The following is a 16,740-nucleotide window of genomic DNA, read 5'->3' as shown; positions in this document are numbered from 1 at the left end:
GTTAGCACTGTCACCCGTGTCTACTTTATTGGAGGAAGCAGTCGGTCCGGATCTCTGGTCTGAGAATAACTTCATACACAAACATCCAGAGAAGGGTTGCATAATTGAATGGTATAGTTACTCACAGACAGGCACCAGCCTCTGGCCTACAGGTACACTACTCCTCTCTCTACCTTATCTACTATAAAAAGCTACTATAATGACCTCAGCTTCTTGGAAGTGATAGAGCTTATGACACCTCCACTCAGATATTATTTCTCTACTTGTCTCTCCTCTCATCATCCATGTTGTGACCAACCTTCACAATAACCACCATGCTTAGTCCTTCCTTCCTAGAACATCAATGCTCTGGAATTCCTTCCAGTCTTATGTCTTTTCCACAGATAACAACTTACAAAGGTTCAAGAGAAACACTGTAGTGAAGCTTCTCTCTCTCTCTGTTATATATACATAAATGCGGACATAGCAGATAACAGCAAGCCTTCGGCCACATCTTTGGTCCCTGTTGTGTCTACCACTCTGATCGGTTGGTGTTGGCGCATTTTTGTCTCATTCTATTTCGTGCCAGGGTGCAACCCAACCAATCGCAGCCTTCAGATAAGATCATGTGGCACAGTTTTCTGAACCCGTTTTAGCCGATTATTTCTTATGAATAGCTAGCTTGTCTGCACCAAAGTTTGTCACGGCTTCATCCCTCGTGTTGAGTTTTGATATTTGTCCAATTGCGCCATAAGGTTAGTTATATTGTGTTGAGATTGCTGTTGTTGTTACGGTTTTGTTTGTTGTGTTCCCGTAAGGGAAATACTGTTGTTATTTCTGTTGACACCTTTTTGTGAACTGTTACCCTCCCCCTTTGGGGGAAGGAATACTGTATGAACTGTTTTGAACTTTGTTGAATTGCGTTTCCGTTTTTGGAAATCATAATATTATTTTTCTCTCCGTAATACGGAATTGCTTTGTGAAAAAATATGGCTTCAATTGAAAAAAAATCCAACATGAATTTTGCTGCGGCCGTAGGTGGCCCAGAACAAATAAATTTAGAAGTAGAAGAGATACAAGCATTCTTCGGAATGATAACAGAAAAGGATGGAGAATCTAAAATAACACCTCCAAGTGAGCTCCAGAACAAAATAAAGGAAAAAACTATCATCTATAAAACATACAATATGGAGTCGAAACGATTCAAATGCTTGGAGGAGTTGTACTGAAAAATGCCTTGGCACAGTAATGAGCCAAATTAAATATTTAAACAGGGGCACAAGATTCACAACCATTGAAGCAAGGTTCGAATCGACAGAACATGCAAGAGAATTGTTGATGAGAACCTTGCAAAGTGGCAACATTTTGTTACTGCCACTATATCTGGGATGTAGGACGTCTTGGATAAAAATTAAAAACATCCCCCCCGGAGTGGGGTGGGCTGGATTGTGGCCACCCTACTGTATAAAAGAGAAGGAAAATTAAATATACAAATTACAAGAGACGGCCCACAGAACTGGCGGAGCCAGACCCTCGAGATCCTGGCCCAAGCCAAAACAAAAGATCTCGAGGAGTTACCAGAAACAATTATAATGGAAGACATAAGTATCCCAATATATGTGGAAGGCAGAAGGTCACACTGCTTCAAGTGTGGGAAGAAAGGACACTTAAGAGAAAAGTATCCCAAAAACCGTGAGATCAGCACAGGACCGACACCTCAATGTCAAACATGAAGGATGCAGAGTCCGGGCTAGGATACATGTAATGGGCCGTGAAGGTATCAATGTTGCTAGATGGGCTTGCTCGGAAGAAACTTGTCGTGATATCAATGCTACGATCGGGTCTTTGGCAGATGAGTCCGGACAGGAGAAATAAGGACAAGAGGAGATATGTAAGGCCTTTCACAAGCACTTTGCCACGTTGTTCGGGAGGGACGGGATGTTGGACCATGGGGGTGCCTTACGGAATTTTCTGGATGGCGGCCCATGTCTTTCAGCTTGTGATGCTAAGCGCTATGAAGGACCAATCACAGCCTCAGAGAGGTATTGTCCGAGAGCCCCAGGGACAAGTCACTAGGCCTGGATGGTCTTCCCTACGAATTTTATAGTAGCATGCCAGACTTGTTCGGGGAGATACTGGCCAGTGTGTACACGAATTGGCAGCAGAATGGGAGGACTCCCAAAGCTGTGAGCCAAGGACTGGTGACACTGATCGGGAAAGACCCAAGTAAGGGGGATAATGTTAATAACTTTGGGCCCCTAACTCTGCTAAACACAGAGTTAAAGATTTTGGCCAAGGTGCTTGCAAAGAGAGTTAGGGTTGTCGTGGGCGACCTGGTTGGGGAAGCATAGACATGTGCCATCCCAGGAAGGACGATACAGGACAACCTTCACCTCATTCGCTACACCATAGAGCGGGTGGGTAAAATGCATGGCAACGGTGGGGCACTGGTGAATTTAGACCAGTCGAAGACGTTTGATAGGGTTGACTACGGATACCAGGTGGTGGTCCTTCCGGCGGCCGGATTTGGCCCGACCTTCCGAGGCTGGATTAAAGCCATGTACGGCAATATCGAATCAATAGTCCGGGTGAATGGGTTCTTCTCGAACCCCTTCGAGATCGAGCGTTTAGTTCGCCAAGGCTGCCCCCTGTCTCCAGTTCTATACATGTTGGTGCTCGAGCCATTGCTGCGGAAATTGAGGGGCGTGGGGGTGGACCCACATGATCCTTGTTACAGGAGAAATGTGACGGCATACGTGGATGACGTCACCATCATCATGTCAGATGAAGGGTGTCTACCTCGCATAGAAGACACCATCAAAGGATAGAAGACGGTGGCAGGGGCGAAAATTAACCAGGAAAAATCAGTCGGCTTGCAACTCAGCACCTGAAAGGGCAAGTCAATGCCTCCCAACAGTGTCGTCGGGCGCTGGACGGAGGGCCCAGTTAAATTGCTTGGGGTCTGGTTCAGACCGGACCTCCAGGTGGAGAATAACTGAAGTGAGGTGACGAGCAAGGTGATAGCCATAGCCCAGAAGTGGTCTGGGAAGAGGTTATCCTTGTTGGGAAAGGCGGAGGTTGTGCAGATGTTCATAGCATCGGTGATAACCTACTGCCTAACCGTCGTGCCTTGCTCTGGTTTGTGGCTGAACAAGCTGGAGCGGATCCTTTTCCACTTTTTGTGGGGAAGTAAGACTCCACTTGTGAGGCGCTCCATCTGTTGCTAGAAACCATTAAAGGCTGGGGATGTCATGGCTGATGATGCGCAAGCACGCACTGAGGCTGAGGCATCTTTGGTGCCACCTGGATGGTGAGCAGGTGTGGTCAACGCTTGCCGAGCAGGACTTTCCAAAATGTGAGTCCCTGACGGACTTAGGAGCATGGATCAGGTGAAGACATAAGACTGGGGAATGGCAGGTGGAGTGCAAACAAGCACTTTCACTCTTCTCCCGGGTGAGCAATGCTGACAGCAGGGTTACCACAGCAGATATTTATAGCGGGTTGGTAGAGCTTAAGTCTGACGATGCCCTGGGGGAGACTCTGGGCTTCGATAAGAAGCAGCTAGCCAGCCTGTTCAGGAGGACCTTCGGGTCGAGATTTCTGAATAACTACCAGAAATCCATGACTTGGCTGTGCTACCGATCGGCCTTACCGGTTCGGGAAAGGTTATCGAGACATGGTTATGACACCTCCCCCACGTGTCTGAGGTGCGGGCGTGCCAGTGATACGCTGATGCACGCCTTCGTACACTGTGAGGAGTTGAGGGAGTTGATAACCTATGCCGAACAGCTGATGTCGGATGCAGAAGGAGTACGGCTCTCGACTGAGTCCATGATTAAGATTGTACCGCCTTCCTCTTTCTCCAAAGAGAGGAAGGCAGCATTTCTCTGCGTAATTACCATATTGAAAGAAACAGTATGGAAGACGCGAGTGGAAGGATCTGTGACAGGACGATTCATCTCCAGACGAGGGCTGGTGAATTATTTCACAGCCCATCTTGCGTTCAAGATCCGTCTGGAGAGGAGGAGCCTGCTACAAGGAGTGTTCGCAAAAAGATGGAAGGAGATTGTAAGAAAGATGAGTATGCAAGGAGCTGTGCCAACATAGAAGAAAAGGAAAAAAAAAAAAGGACGCAAAAACAGGAAATCAACTGGTGGGTTAGTAAAGTTACCGAAACGGAAAAAAAAAAAAGAACGTTAAATTTTTAAATAATAATTTTTAAGAACATCATATCATATTATATTATATATTATCATCTCCATTCGCTAAAAACATCCATTAAAAGCTGACGACCCATATTTATGTTCTTGTTTGTCCCCTCTATGTATGCCGTTGTTTGTCAACAACAACTATCAGTGGTATATATTTCTTTTGTCACTGTTATTTATGACATCGTTTGTGTGTTTGTACTGGTTTTAGCTTTAGGCTTTTAGGGTTAGGGTTAGAGTTTGGGTTAGGGTTTTAGGGTCAGGGTTAGGGGTTTAGAGTTTGGGTTAGGGTTTTAGGGTTAGGTTAGGGTTAGAGTTTTAGGGTTAGGGTTTTAAAGTTAGGGTTGGGGTTTTAGGGTTAGGGTTGGGATTTTAGGGTTAGAGTTACGGAAAAATGTGAAAAATGAAGAAATTGGAGGGGGGGGGGGGGCAAAAATGTCTTTCCGAAAATAGTAGCTGAAAAAAATCCTAACCTATCCCTAACCCTGACCATAAAACACTAAAACCCTAAAGCTAAATCCAGTACAAACGCACGAACGATGTCATAAATAACAGTGACAAACGAAATATATACCGCCGGAAGTTGTTGTTGACAAACAACAGCAGTAATTGTTTTCACTTCAATAGACGTCATTGATTGTTTGAAATTACCGAAATACGACAACTTTAACACGAAATAACTTCGAAAATACGCAATTTTCTCAAAAACGCCAAAAGTAAATGATGTTTTATGTGACACATTCTACCAGTATACGAATTTTGAAAGTGTTTAGTTATAAAAAATTATTTTTTAAATGTGCCGGCCAAAGGCAAAAGATCCTCGCACCTGTTTGGTCAGTGGTGGATCAGACGAGCGAGAATCCTTAGATTCGGTTTCGAATCTAAGCTCGGAGAGAGGAAGTGTTAGTTTTTACAGCCTTCCCCCAGATTCAACAAATAAAAAAGATATTAATCTCAGTCTCAGGAAAGAGTAATGGATGCTGTCCTTCCTTTCCTAAGCTACAAAAAATCATGCATATTTTAGAACCTTTCATTCAAAGACATTGCCCTATTCCTGAGTTCCTCTTTCACGAACTTTCCTTTAACCAGAACCCCATTCAAATGTCCTTCTGAGCCAACATCAAGGCACAAAACATTTAAATTCAAGTGAGATTCACTACCTAAAAATATTTAATTAGTATTTAGATAATCTAACCAGGTAAGAATATCATAATTTAGTCAACATCAGTATAAAATTATAACAGGCAAAGTGCGAAATCTAAGGAAAGAGAATAGGAAGTCTTACTCAGGGAGGCACCAATATGTAGTTTTGATAGCTTTTAACAAATGCATATCACTGCAACAGTAAAAAAAAAAAAAAAAATAATTTCAACAATTAACATTAATTTTAATACGACCGAATATTTCCCTTTTATTTCTTTTTTTCCTTCCATTTTTGTAGTTATATATATATATATATATATATATATACATATATATATATGATACTGTAAAACTTAATTTAATTTTAATTTTTAATAAATTGAATTTAATTGAGTTTTTACCTGTAAATTTGGATTTTTATCCCTAATATTATTATTATGTATGTATATATATATATATATATATATATATATATATATATATATATATATATATATATATATATATATGTATGTATATATATATATACTGTGGAACTGTGTTGGTGATCCGGTCGTAATATAACGATGTACTGACACCAGAAGCAATAAATGAAATGAAAATTTTGCGTTTTTCAGAGTGTTGAAATTGCTCTTCCAAGGTGTAATCGCTTACATTTCAGCATACAGCCTCAGATCAAGATATTTATTAGAGAAATATAACCGCGACTGATAAACACAAGCGCGCGCACACACGCACACACACAGCTCGTGATTAGAAAACTTAGCACCCTCAACGCTAATAATGTAAAATTAGATATGAAAATAGATATAAAATAACTTTTTTTTATCCAAATAGTTTGAAATTAATCGTCCAAAGGGAGTGTCATATTCATTTCGAGGCAAACCGTTTTGATAGCTTTTAATAACTCCTTAACATCAGAGGGGTAAACTTCACCAATTGTTCCAATTCGAAAGCAGTTCGCTTCCAAGACTTTGCCAGGGTATATTACAAAATCTAAATCGTTTAATTTGCTGTAGAATGTATTAAAATCAAAATGTGGATCGCTGGGAAAGAAAAATGAAGTTATAATATAATTTGCTTGATTTGGATCCGTCAACAACTCTTTGAAACCAAGTGTTTTCATACCTTTTCCCAAAATAGATCGATTTTCCATATATCTAGCTGACCTTCCTTTCAAGCCACCTTCTTGTTCATATTCCACGATAGCTTGCTGAAATGCCAGCATCGTATGTGTTGGGGGAGTAAATCGAAACTGGCCTGTCGCCTCTAAGTTTTGATATTGATCATAAAGATCCAAAGTGAGACAGCGAGAATATCCACGGCATTCTAATAGCTTTCTAGTTTTTGCAACTACGTAAGAGAAACCAGGAACACCTTGTAAACATTTGTTTGCTGAACTGACCATGAAGTCAATATCACCGGCGGCGAAATCAAGCGGAACTGCACCAAAACTACTCATTGCATCCACAAAATATATACAATTCTGAAGGTATTTTTTGACGATCTGCCCGACATCCACAATCGGGTTGAAAACTCCAGAACTTGTTTCACAGTGAACAATAGCGACATGAGTAAATGAGGAATCAGTTTTCAAAACATCTTCAACAACATTAACATTTACAGCAGAGCTTTCAGGGAAGCTCAGTACACGTTTTGAAATACCTGCGACTTCACAGATTTTTGCGATACGTTTACCGTAGGCACCGTTTTCTAAGATCAGAACTTTACCATCACTCCGGGGAACTGTCGATTGAAAGACAGCTTCGACAGCGTATGTTCCACTGCCTTGTACTGGTATTGACGTATATTCAAGATTGCTTACTTGTGCGATGTCCAGAATTTTCTGCCGAATATTTCTTACACACTGGATGAATTGAATGTCTCGCGAACCTAGATCTTTTAACATAGCCTCACGCACTGTCGATGTGGTGCATAGAGGACCTGGTGTAAAAAGTTTCTTTTCAACTTCAGTCGACTGGTAATTCACATGTTGCAGAGTACTCCCAGGTGCGGAAATTCGGAGAGAAGTGAAACTGTGTGGAGAAAACGTTTGGATTAATCTAAACAACGATACTGGACGGAAAAATCTGCACTGCATATTGGCTGACACGTATACGCTCCAACAAATCTCGACTGTGTTGTTGTATTGAGTATATTGAAAGTTATTTCCCTTGGAGCAGCGTCAATCAGCGTCATACTTATGACGCCGATATTCAATATTAATTTCTAGTGGAAGCAATGATCGCCAGCTTTGTAAATTGAGGACAGTCGAACAAATTAATTTCAGGGCATATGTTGACAAATATAGTTTTGACGTCTTCTACTTGTCACTTATAGCTGATTGAGGTTAGCTTAAGTAACAGAAATCTGGAGGAGAAGCTCTTATTTCAGTAAGAAAATTCAAAACTTCAGACAGTGGAAGTGTGTGTGTGTAATTACAGGTATAAACTTTAACTTGTAGTATGGATAGAGTAACTGCAGATTCTCTTTTTCACTGATCTTTAGCTTTATGTTAATATCTGCTGGGGTAGCTGATTTCCACAACTGTACACAATTTCTCTTCTCTATCCCAAATCATCATATCAGATCTGTAGCAGGCCATATCTGGTCGACATGATGTAGCCTACTACCAAATGTAACGTGTAGATTTAACGCTTAAATTTTCTCCATCCTGTTCTTATTCTAGCTATCACACTCTCTGTGCATCCTTTCCCACTAATAATTTGGTTCCTTAGGTAGTGGAAATTATCTACTACCTCTAATGAGCCACCAGGGCATTTGAGAGAATCGATTTCTTGTGTCTCTAAAGTTTTTATGGATTCTGTACATCTTCCACATATGAAAACTATCTTCTCTGATAATCTTCCTATTAATCCACTGCACCTCTTGTGTCCATAGCTTACACTTGGTACACCACATGGAATTCCTGCCTACACCTTTCCTACATATCTAACAGGGCCACCTATCTGAGGTGTGTAGAGTCCTATCAGTTAGTCAAACCTTAGTCTTTCCTAAATTAACCTTAACCCTTTCGTTACTATATTTCTGGCCAAAATACACCCCTCATGAGTTTCAATTAAATTCTAAAATAATCATGAATTTAGACTAGTCTCATTAAACACCTGTAACTTTTTTATTTATCAACATATTAATGTGATATTTGGAACATAATTAAAGAAAGGGTTCTTAATCAATTCTATTGCATAATTTTTGTCTCAAAGTTCTCCACGTACTGGGCGGGGGGGGGGGTACTGCTAGTGTCTCTCACATGTAAATATTGGTTCAGCTTCACAAATCGTACTCGTTCATAATACTGGAAATATATTCATCGCCAAAAGGTTCCTGATCGCTCCAGTAATTTGTTATTCTGGGTAACTGTCTAATATCCATAATAATATTTATGGCAAAAAAATGCCCGTATTTCATCTACAGTTGCAGGAAACCGCAAGCTATCTTTTTTTTTACGGTTTGTTTACATTCTTCGTAACGGTTTGTTTCCGCAGTAATCATTTCAAACAAGCATGAAAAAGAAGTCTAAAGGTTTTGCTTCCTGAGAAAGACTATGGGTAGACCCTGTTTCCTCAGAAAAATTGTTAATAAAAACGTTTTTTTAAATTTTTACTCCATTCTGGTTTAAAATCATCCTTGCTGTCACCATCGCCGCTTTCAGAATCGCTGATTTCAGTTTCGGATACAGAAATATCCGATTTATTATCGTTCACCACGTGCTTTTGTAGCTCATTCATTCTTTTCTTCGATATCTCCATATCTTCTGTTGAAAAACCTTCAAATTCGGAATCACTGCTTGATAGCATGAAACTCCTCTCCATCTTCAAAGTTGAAAAAAATCAACGCCGCAAAAAATGTGGAAAAAAATCTTCCAAAATTCACTGAGTTCAAATATCACGCCAAACAATGTGGGAGACAATAACTCAACTGTTTGCAAAGTGAAATCAGGTGTTTTAACGACTGTATTAACGAGATTTGGGTTCAAATATACATTTAAATAACAATGGGTATGCTCGGCCGGGTTAGTCTTATGAACCAAAAACTTTTTCGGCCGGCTACGGCCGGGTTAGTAACGAAAGGGTTAAGGTACATATATGTCTTCTTTCTCTTGTATTTTTCTAACCATATTTTTGCCCAGAGGACACAGTTGATTTCCACAACAGAACATATCTTTTCTTTGTGGTCTTACACAATGATATCTGGTCGATTGTGCTTTAACTTGATAGCTGTTTTAACCTTTAATTTCCATCAATATTCTTTTGACCCATCTGCCTCAATATGATTAACTTCGTTTGTAGGTATTTTCTTTTCTGTAGTTCTGTTCCAGACTATTCTGGCTACCCCATTATGCTTCATGGGAAGATAATATCAGGAAGACATTTGCTCACAGTTGGCAATAATGTGGTTGCTGTCTTCAGTTTTGGTCTCTCAGCGTTTTCTGCCTTTTATGCAGTATGTTCTTGGATTGCATGGATGCAGCTTTCAAAATGAGATGTCATAAACTTGTCAGTACTCTATGCCAAGTTTTTGACATGATCAATCCCTTGTATGGTTTGCATTTTATGTGACAATTACCCATGTACTATCTTCTCAGTGAACTGGTCTATTTTAAAAATTTTGTTGTTTATCAATGCTCCCTGGGGAGAGATCTGTAATCAGCTCTTATTTTATACCTCTCCTAGAGTTCATTAACTACCCTAATTATGTCATTGATTTCATGGTCACAAACTTAGGCAAGATAGTTACTGGTCTCTTTCCTCTACTGCAGATGTTATTTCAGTGCTACAATCTATACTTAATATGACATCAATACAGATTTGAGACCACAGCCACCATCCTTGCATGGGAAGTATAGCCTGTCTACATCTCCACTGATGTTGAAGTTTCTTGTAACACTGAATAGCTTGCAAGTTCAAACGACTGTCTCATTGAGTTCTTGCCCTGACCAGTTCAGAAGATCAAATGTAAGCACTGCAAAAGTGTTGTGGATGATAAGCTTGTTGTAAGCTGAGAGTTCTGATAACCATATTTTCTTTGCCCTCCTGAGGTATTCATTTCTGGTCCTCTCCTTATTTATAGATCTGTTATATATGATATTCTCATCTTGTCCAAGATACCTATAATTGTCACCTGACTACAGAGGTTCTATTGTTAAGCTGTTTATTTTTAGATTTCCAGAAGAGGGCACAACTTTTCTCCATTTTATTGATTAAAATGCACATTTGGACTTACCAAATTTCATCCCAATTTCCTGCAGAAATTGGGTCTAGTTGTTTTTTCATGTGGTTGATATTTGGCCCGTGCAGTTTCAGGTCATTGACAAAGAAAAGATGAGTGATACTTCTGGATCCATTTCTCTGGTCACTATGCTTTGTGAGCAGGTATGACAGTGGATTTAACGAGAAGACAAAGAGTAACACTGAAAGGCTATCTCCTGAAAGATACCTTTTTGGTAGTGAATGCTATCCAACTTAATCTGCTCCTTATCACTTCTGAGGAGCAAAGTGGTGTACCAAGTCTTGGTCAGGTGTTCAACAGTACTCACTAGTGATTGTGGAACTTTGGCCAACTGTAAAGTCTTGATAATCCACCCATGTGGTATATTATCAAAAGCATTCTTGTAGTCCAGCCACGTTACTGTCAAGTACTTTTTCTGCTTTTTCTTGGATTTTTTTAATTCATAGCTGTTGTATGCAGCCCCATACCTCCTTCTTTCCTCCAGCTTGCTCAGGTGTTATAATGTTGCTGGTGGCACAATGATCCTGCAAAAATAGATTGAGACACCCAGTGTATAATTTGTACATGTTGTTTTGGCAGGCTATAGGGCAGTAATTTTTAGCAAGTGTAGTTTGGTTATTTTGAAGATGAGGAGAGTGGTTGCAGTTGATAACCATTGGGGCAGTTCTTGTATACCCTTTATACTTTCTCCATACAACCGTATGTGATCTTACTGATAAAAGTGAAATTCTTCAGCCAGTAACCTGTTATGAGGTCTGGGCCTGGGGATTTCCTGTATGACATTTTCTGTAGGACTGTTTCCAGCATTTCACTGTTAATTTCATATTGCTTTTGCTGGACATATCTGCAGTAGTCCTGCTCTACTTTTTTAGTCATACAGCTTGTTTGTTGAATTCATCAATTATTTCTTATACAGATCTCCAGTAGCAGCACTCAACCTGATCTTCTGAGAAGATATCTTTTACAGAGATTGAGCTTTTCACATTGAAGCTGTGATAAACTGATTTGGGATTTCTGGCAAATAATTTATTGAGCATTTGCTGTTCATGTGTTGTAGATCCATACTCTAGTTTTTCAGCTATAGCTGTGAGTTGTTATTTCAGCTGGTGCAGCTTAGAATTTAGGTTTTTGAATCCTGTATCACCAAATTGTGTGCATGCATACGTGTTTCTCTCTCGTTTTTACTCATCTAAATTCTTCCTCTGAAGAAGGAGCTGGTTTCTGACAATGATACAAAGCTTTGTCTTTGGAATGAAGATTGAGGATAACAAAAACAATGTCATGTTTTAAATCTGAGAAAAGTCTAGTATAGTTTTACAGTTTCGCTTACAGATTGTAGATTACGTCATATTTCTATGGTAGACATAACACATGTGATTAGCAGCTATCAAAAGTGTCATCAAGGTACTACCTCCCTATGTGACATGACATCATTGCAAAAACAATACACAATGCTATCTGGAAAAAGACTGTCCTGGAACTATCCACAACTATCAACATTAGAAATACTGATGGAACATTCCCATCAAAACATCTATCAAGTGTTTGCATAACAGGTCAGGTATTGCTTGGGGCAGACATGAAAAAGTATATTCTGTCATAGAGGTCAGCTGTCCCGCTGATGTCAATATCTCTTTGAAAATCAAAGAGGAAGAGGATAACTGGACAGCTACTCCAAAACCTCCACCTTCTATATCTGGATTACAAATTTACATTTATACCAATAATAATTAAAGCACTTGATTTTGTCAATAAATGCCTAACTGTCAGTCTGGGTAAGCTTGGATTTTCAGAAAAAGAAATCAACCAACTGACACAATGTGCATCAGTTACGCCCTTCTCATATGCCTTCTGTAGCAAATGACCTCCCAAAGTTTGCTTTCATTTGTTGCAATGAATGATAAAACCCCTTCAGTCACCCCATGATGGACAATGCAAATTGATTCATTGGATTCATTGAGGAAAAAGTCATTTCAAGTTCTGATTGGAGGATGAAAGGACACAGTTTCCATCAATAGATTAAAGCCAGTCCATCTCAACATTGGCAACCCCATTCAAGTACCTCAACGACCAAATAGAGGCTTAGGCAAATCACACTGACCCCCGATAATGAACAGTCACTAAGGAGCGAAATAACTACACACACAGGTCGAGTGATAAAAACACCTTATCAGTTCTAATGACAATCAGCAGTTCTGAGGAGGAGCTATGTAAGGCATTGTCCATAAGGTCATAGAAGTCAGACTGTGGACAAGGACTTTTACTGCAGACTGATTATTGAACTAGTCAACAGAAAAAGGCACTTCCAGAGAGGCAAATAACAAATCCTGGGCTTTAAGGATGGATCACCCTATCTCACATTTGTAAATGTTTGATACACAATAAAAAACACTTCAACAAATCGCTGTCTTGTCATTTTAAGTATTGCTTAACTAAACCTATACATGCATGTATGTACATAGTACATATGTATGCATGTATGTACACAGACATAACAGAAGTAAATAGACACCCTTATAATCATTAAAATTTATTTAAATCTGAAATTATATTCAAATTATTTATTAATTGTTATAATGTGAATATTTAATATTTAGTAGACATGACCCTTGCATTTTTCAATGCAAGGTTCCTAAAAGGTATGCTACTGATCAGATGGCAAATATTCTCTTGGGAAATTTCTTACCAAGTTTCATGCAATAATCTCAAAAGATCTGGTTTTGAGCATGCTTTCTTCTTCTTTTTACAAAAAGTCCTGTCCATTATGCTCCAGAGGTGTTTAAAAAGGTTCATATCTGGTGACTGGCTTGGCCATAGAAGTTTTTTTATGCTATTCTTTTCCAACCAATCTTGGGTCTTTTTAGCCGTGTGACAATGAGCCCCATCTTCCATAAATAAAGAGTCTTCTTTAATCATTTTACCATTGGAGAAGATTGGAAGGCATCCTTTCTTATTTCTTTATTGCCCACAAGGGGCTAAACATAGAGGGGACAAACAAGGTACTTAATTATCGACCCCGAAAGGATGAAAGGCAAAGTCGACCTCGGCGGAATTTGAACTCAGAATTTATCTGAGTTTATGTTTCCAACACACTCCATCAGCTCTGATCAACCATTGCTCCCAGACCATCACATAATAGCTGCTGTGTTTCATTGTTGGCAGCAATCTTTTCATGTCAAATTCTTAATTACAGAGTCTCCAGACCCACACTCAACCACTGTCAGAAAATACAGCAAATCTGGACTCACCAGAGTTGATCTGGTTGATCTGGGCAAGGTGATGTGGACTCCTTTCCTTCTCTGGTGAATTGCACAATTACCCTATTAACTATAGAAAGCGGGATCCTAAGGCTTTCTGTGATTTTACGCTGACTAAATCCACCTTCAGATTAACCCACAATATGGTTTCTTTGAAATTTGGACAGTTCCAAGTCTTCTTTTGTATGTGGCATGATTAAACAGTCACATATAGAACCTGAAACATAAAAATGTCCATTAATAAAAATATAAACCTTTACAAGTTAAACATACATTAAACAATGTTTTATGGTATGTCTATTTACTTCTGTCATGTCTGTGTACATATGCATGCATGTATGTATGTGTAGTGAAACCACCTCTCTCATGGTTGTATATTTACAAATGCGAGCGTAGCAGGAAACAACTCTTTCCCGCCTTGCTGTGTCATCACCTGACTGACTTATTTTTGCGGCATTTGTCTCCAGTTCGTTCGAGCCAGGACGCAAACCGACCAACCATAGCCACTAATAAGGTCACGTGAGAGAGTTTTTATGATGCTCTCTGGAGCCTCCTTGTATCTATAAATAGCCTAAATTATCCGTGCCAGTTCGTTGCGGCTACAGATCTTCTAAGATCTGGTCGTTGACCACACACATAACACAGCCAGCCAGTTTTCCAGCGACGACATCAACAGCATCATTCAACTGTTTACTACAATCCTCGTCCCCAGCGTCAACACGACTCTACGTACACAAGCTACCAAACAGCAACCGCAGCTTCTCTTCTCAACCCTGTTTGTGTGAATCGCCTCACCACGAAATTAACAGCCAGAACTCAACCTGTGAAAAACATCTGTATCAAGAATCCGGCCCGGCATCGATGCCTCAACTGCACGACAAGTGACTTAGCTCTGCCACAACCATAACCTCTTATATACAGACCTACAATCCAACTGTGTACCTTAACAGAACTGGTATCTTATTATCCTGTGTTACAGACTCTTTCTATGCTTTGTATCTCTTGCATTCACATACATATATTTGTATACACACTCTTTTGTTTACATGACGGCCTGTCTTATATTGTGTTTTAATATGTCGCATTCACACTCACACACAGACATACAGTTTAATGCTCCAATAAATCTTACTGTTATTCATCTTTATCGGTTGCGTTCCTATCTTGTCCTTCCTGGCAAACTTCTTAGTTCTCTATGTTATAGTATTATAACATATATCATATATTTTTATGTTGACCGTGTGACGCGTAAAAAAAGAGCCTGTTTTCCATTCATCACCATTTCTCCTTTGGTTCGCACGGTCGTTCTTACATATGTATGTATGTATGTATCTATGTATGTTACCCAAAATTGGCAAACTTTAAAAGCTATTAATTTTTTATTTATTAATTTATGGTAAAATTAATTTAATTTTCATAATTAGCAAACAAAATTAAATTGGTATATCAAATTTGAAAACAACTGGAGCAAAATGATAAAATATGAAATATGTGACAGCAACCAAGAAGATCTCATGCTTATGAATGTATATATTTGTGTGTGCATGTGTGTGTGTTAGGTGGTTGGTTTCTTTTTCTGAAAACCCTAGCTTATCCAGATTGTCACTTAGGCATTTTCTCACATAACCAAGTACACTAATAATTATTGGTAGAAATGTGAATTTATAATCTGGATGCAGAAGCTGGAGATTTCAGATGAGTTATCCTCTTTCTCTTTGATTTTCAAAGAGATATTCACATCAGCAGGACAGCCAACCTCTATGATGGTACACACTTTTTCTTGTCTGTTGCAAACAACAATATCTAGCCTGTTCTGTTTACACTTGACAGAAGTTTTGATAGGAATGTTCCACCAATATTTCTTGTGTTGATGTTTGTGTACGTATACAATAACAGGGTAATTCTCTATATTTATTCAAGGGCAATCTTATTTTCAAATAGCATTGTATATTGTTTTTGCAACAATGTTATGTTGCATTGGGAGATGACATTTTTGGCAGCTGCTAATCACATGTGATTTTCAGTTGCACTTTGGAACTCCACCGTCTTTTTTGTTTATTAGGTATTTAGTAGCAATAGCCTGTTATTGGATTGCAGATGCATAACCTTCAAAGTGTAACATGATGTAGCATTCATGAGTCCAAGAGAGGTTTTGCTTCATGTTAATGTTACTGTCTTCTTCAAGTCTTTGGGAAACATACCAATGCATTGTCATTTTTGGTATGATGAATGTTTCACATCCAGGTCTTACTTGAGGTATGTTTTGGGCTTGTATGGGAGAGAGAGAGTGCTTCATGAGCAGTCCACTACCATCACATAGGATGTTGTTCTCTTTGCTTTTTAGCATTAAGTTTATGTACTTATTTTTTGCTACTGTTGTTTATGAAGAACTGTCTGAGAGAAACAATACAACATTTGAAAGCTGTCTATACTAACATTAAGGTTCTACCTACTTCAACTTTTCTTGTGTACAGCCTCTCAATATCACTGTTTCTTTGGAAGTTTCCAGTCAGTATCTTGGAGGTTTTAATGTCTATGGAGTGGATTTCAACTATAGACCAGTCAAATATCCCCAATGTTGGAATCAATATTGGTATGCAAATGTATTGTAGGATATTGTCTTGTATGAAGAGACTTCTGAATGGCATATTTTTCTAAGCCTGGTATGATATTCTCACGTCACTCCATTTTTTATTTTCAAATATGAACATTTCTTTTTGTTCAAGTTCCGTTCTTATGTCAGCTGAAAATGTTATTAATTCCAATTGTTTTTTGGCATTGATAACATTTTTAGTGTAAATCTTCAGGCCATCCACAAAGAAATTATGGATTACATTAATATCTCTAGCGGTTACAAACCCATGCACATAGCCATTTAATTTTTGTAACAGGAATGATAATGG

At 39.0% G+C, this 16,740-nt stretch overlaps 1 protein-coding gene across 1 annotated transcript; it reads right to left on the bottom strand.

Moving 5' to 3' along the window:
• Positions 1–5,939: 5,939 nt before the first annotated feature.
• Positions 5,940–14,973, bottom strand: LOC106879494 (uncharacterized). The gene has a single exon (XM_089359806.1). It carries the CDS (start codon positions 7,429–7,431, stop codon positions 6,175–6,177), a length of 1,257 nt encoding a protein of 418 aa, XP_089215932.1. The 5' UTR covers positions 7,432–14,973; the 3' UTR covers positions 5,940–6,174.
• Between the last annotated feature and the right edge of the window lie 1,767 nt (positions 14,974–16,740).

Source organism: Octopus bimaculoides, chromosome 11 (genome assembly GCF_046866305.1).
Source record: "Octopus bimaculoides isolate indiv1 chromosome 11, ASM4686630v1, whole genome shotgun sequence".
NCBI classification, from domain to species: Eukaryota; Metazoa; Mollusca; class Cephalopoda; order Octopoda; family Octopodidae; genus Octopus; species Octopus bimaculoides.
Note: the sequence above shows the minus strand (reverse complement) of the source record. Positions and strands in the feature narration are given on the sequence as shown.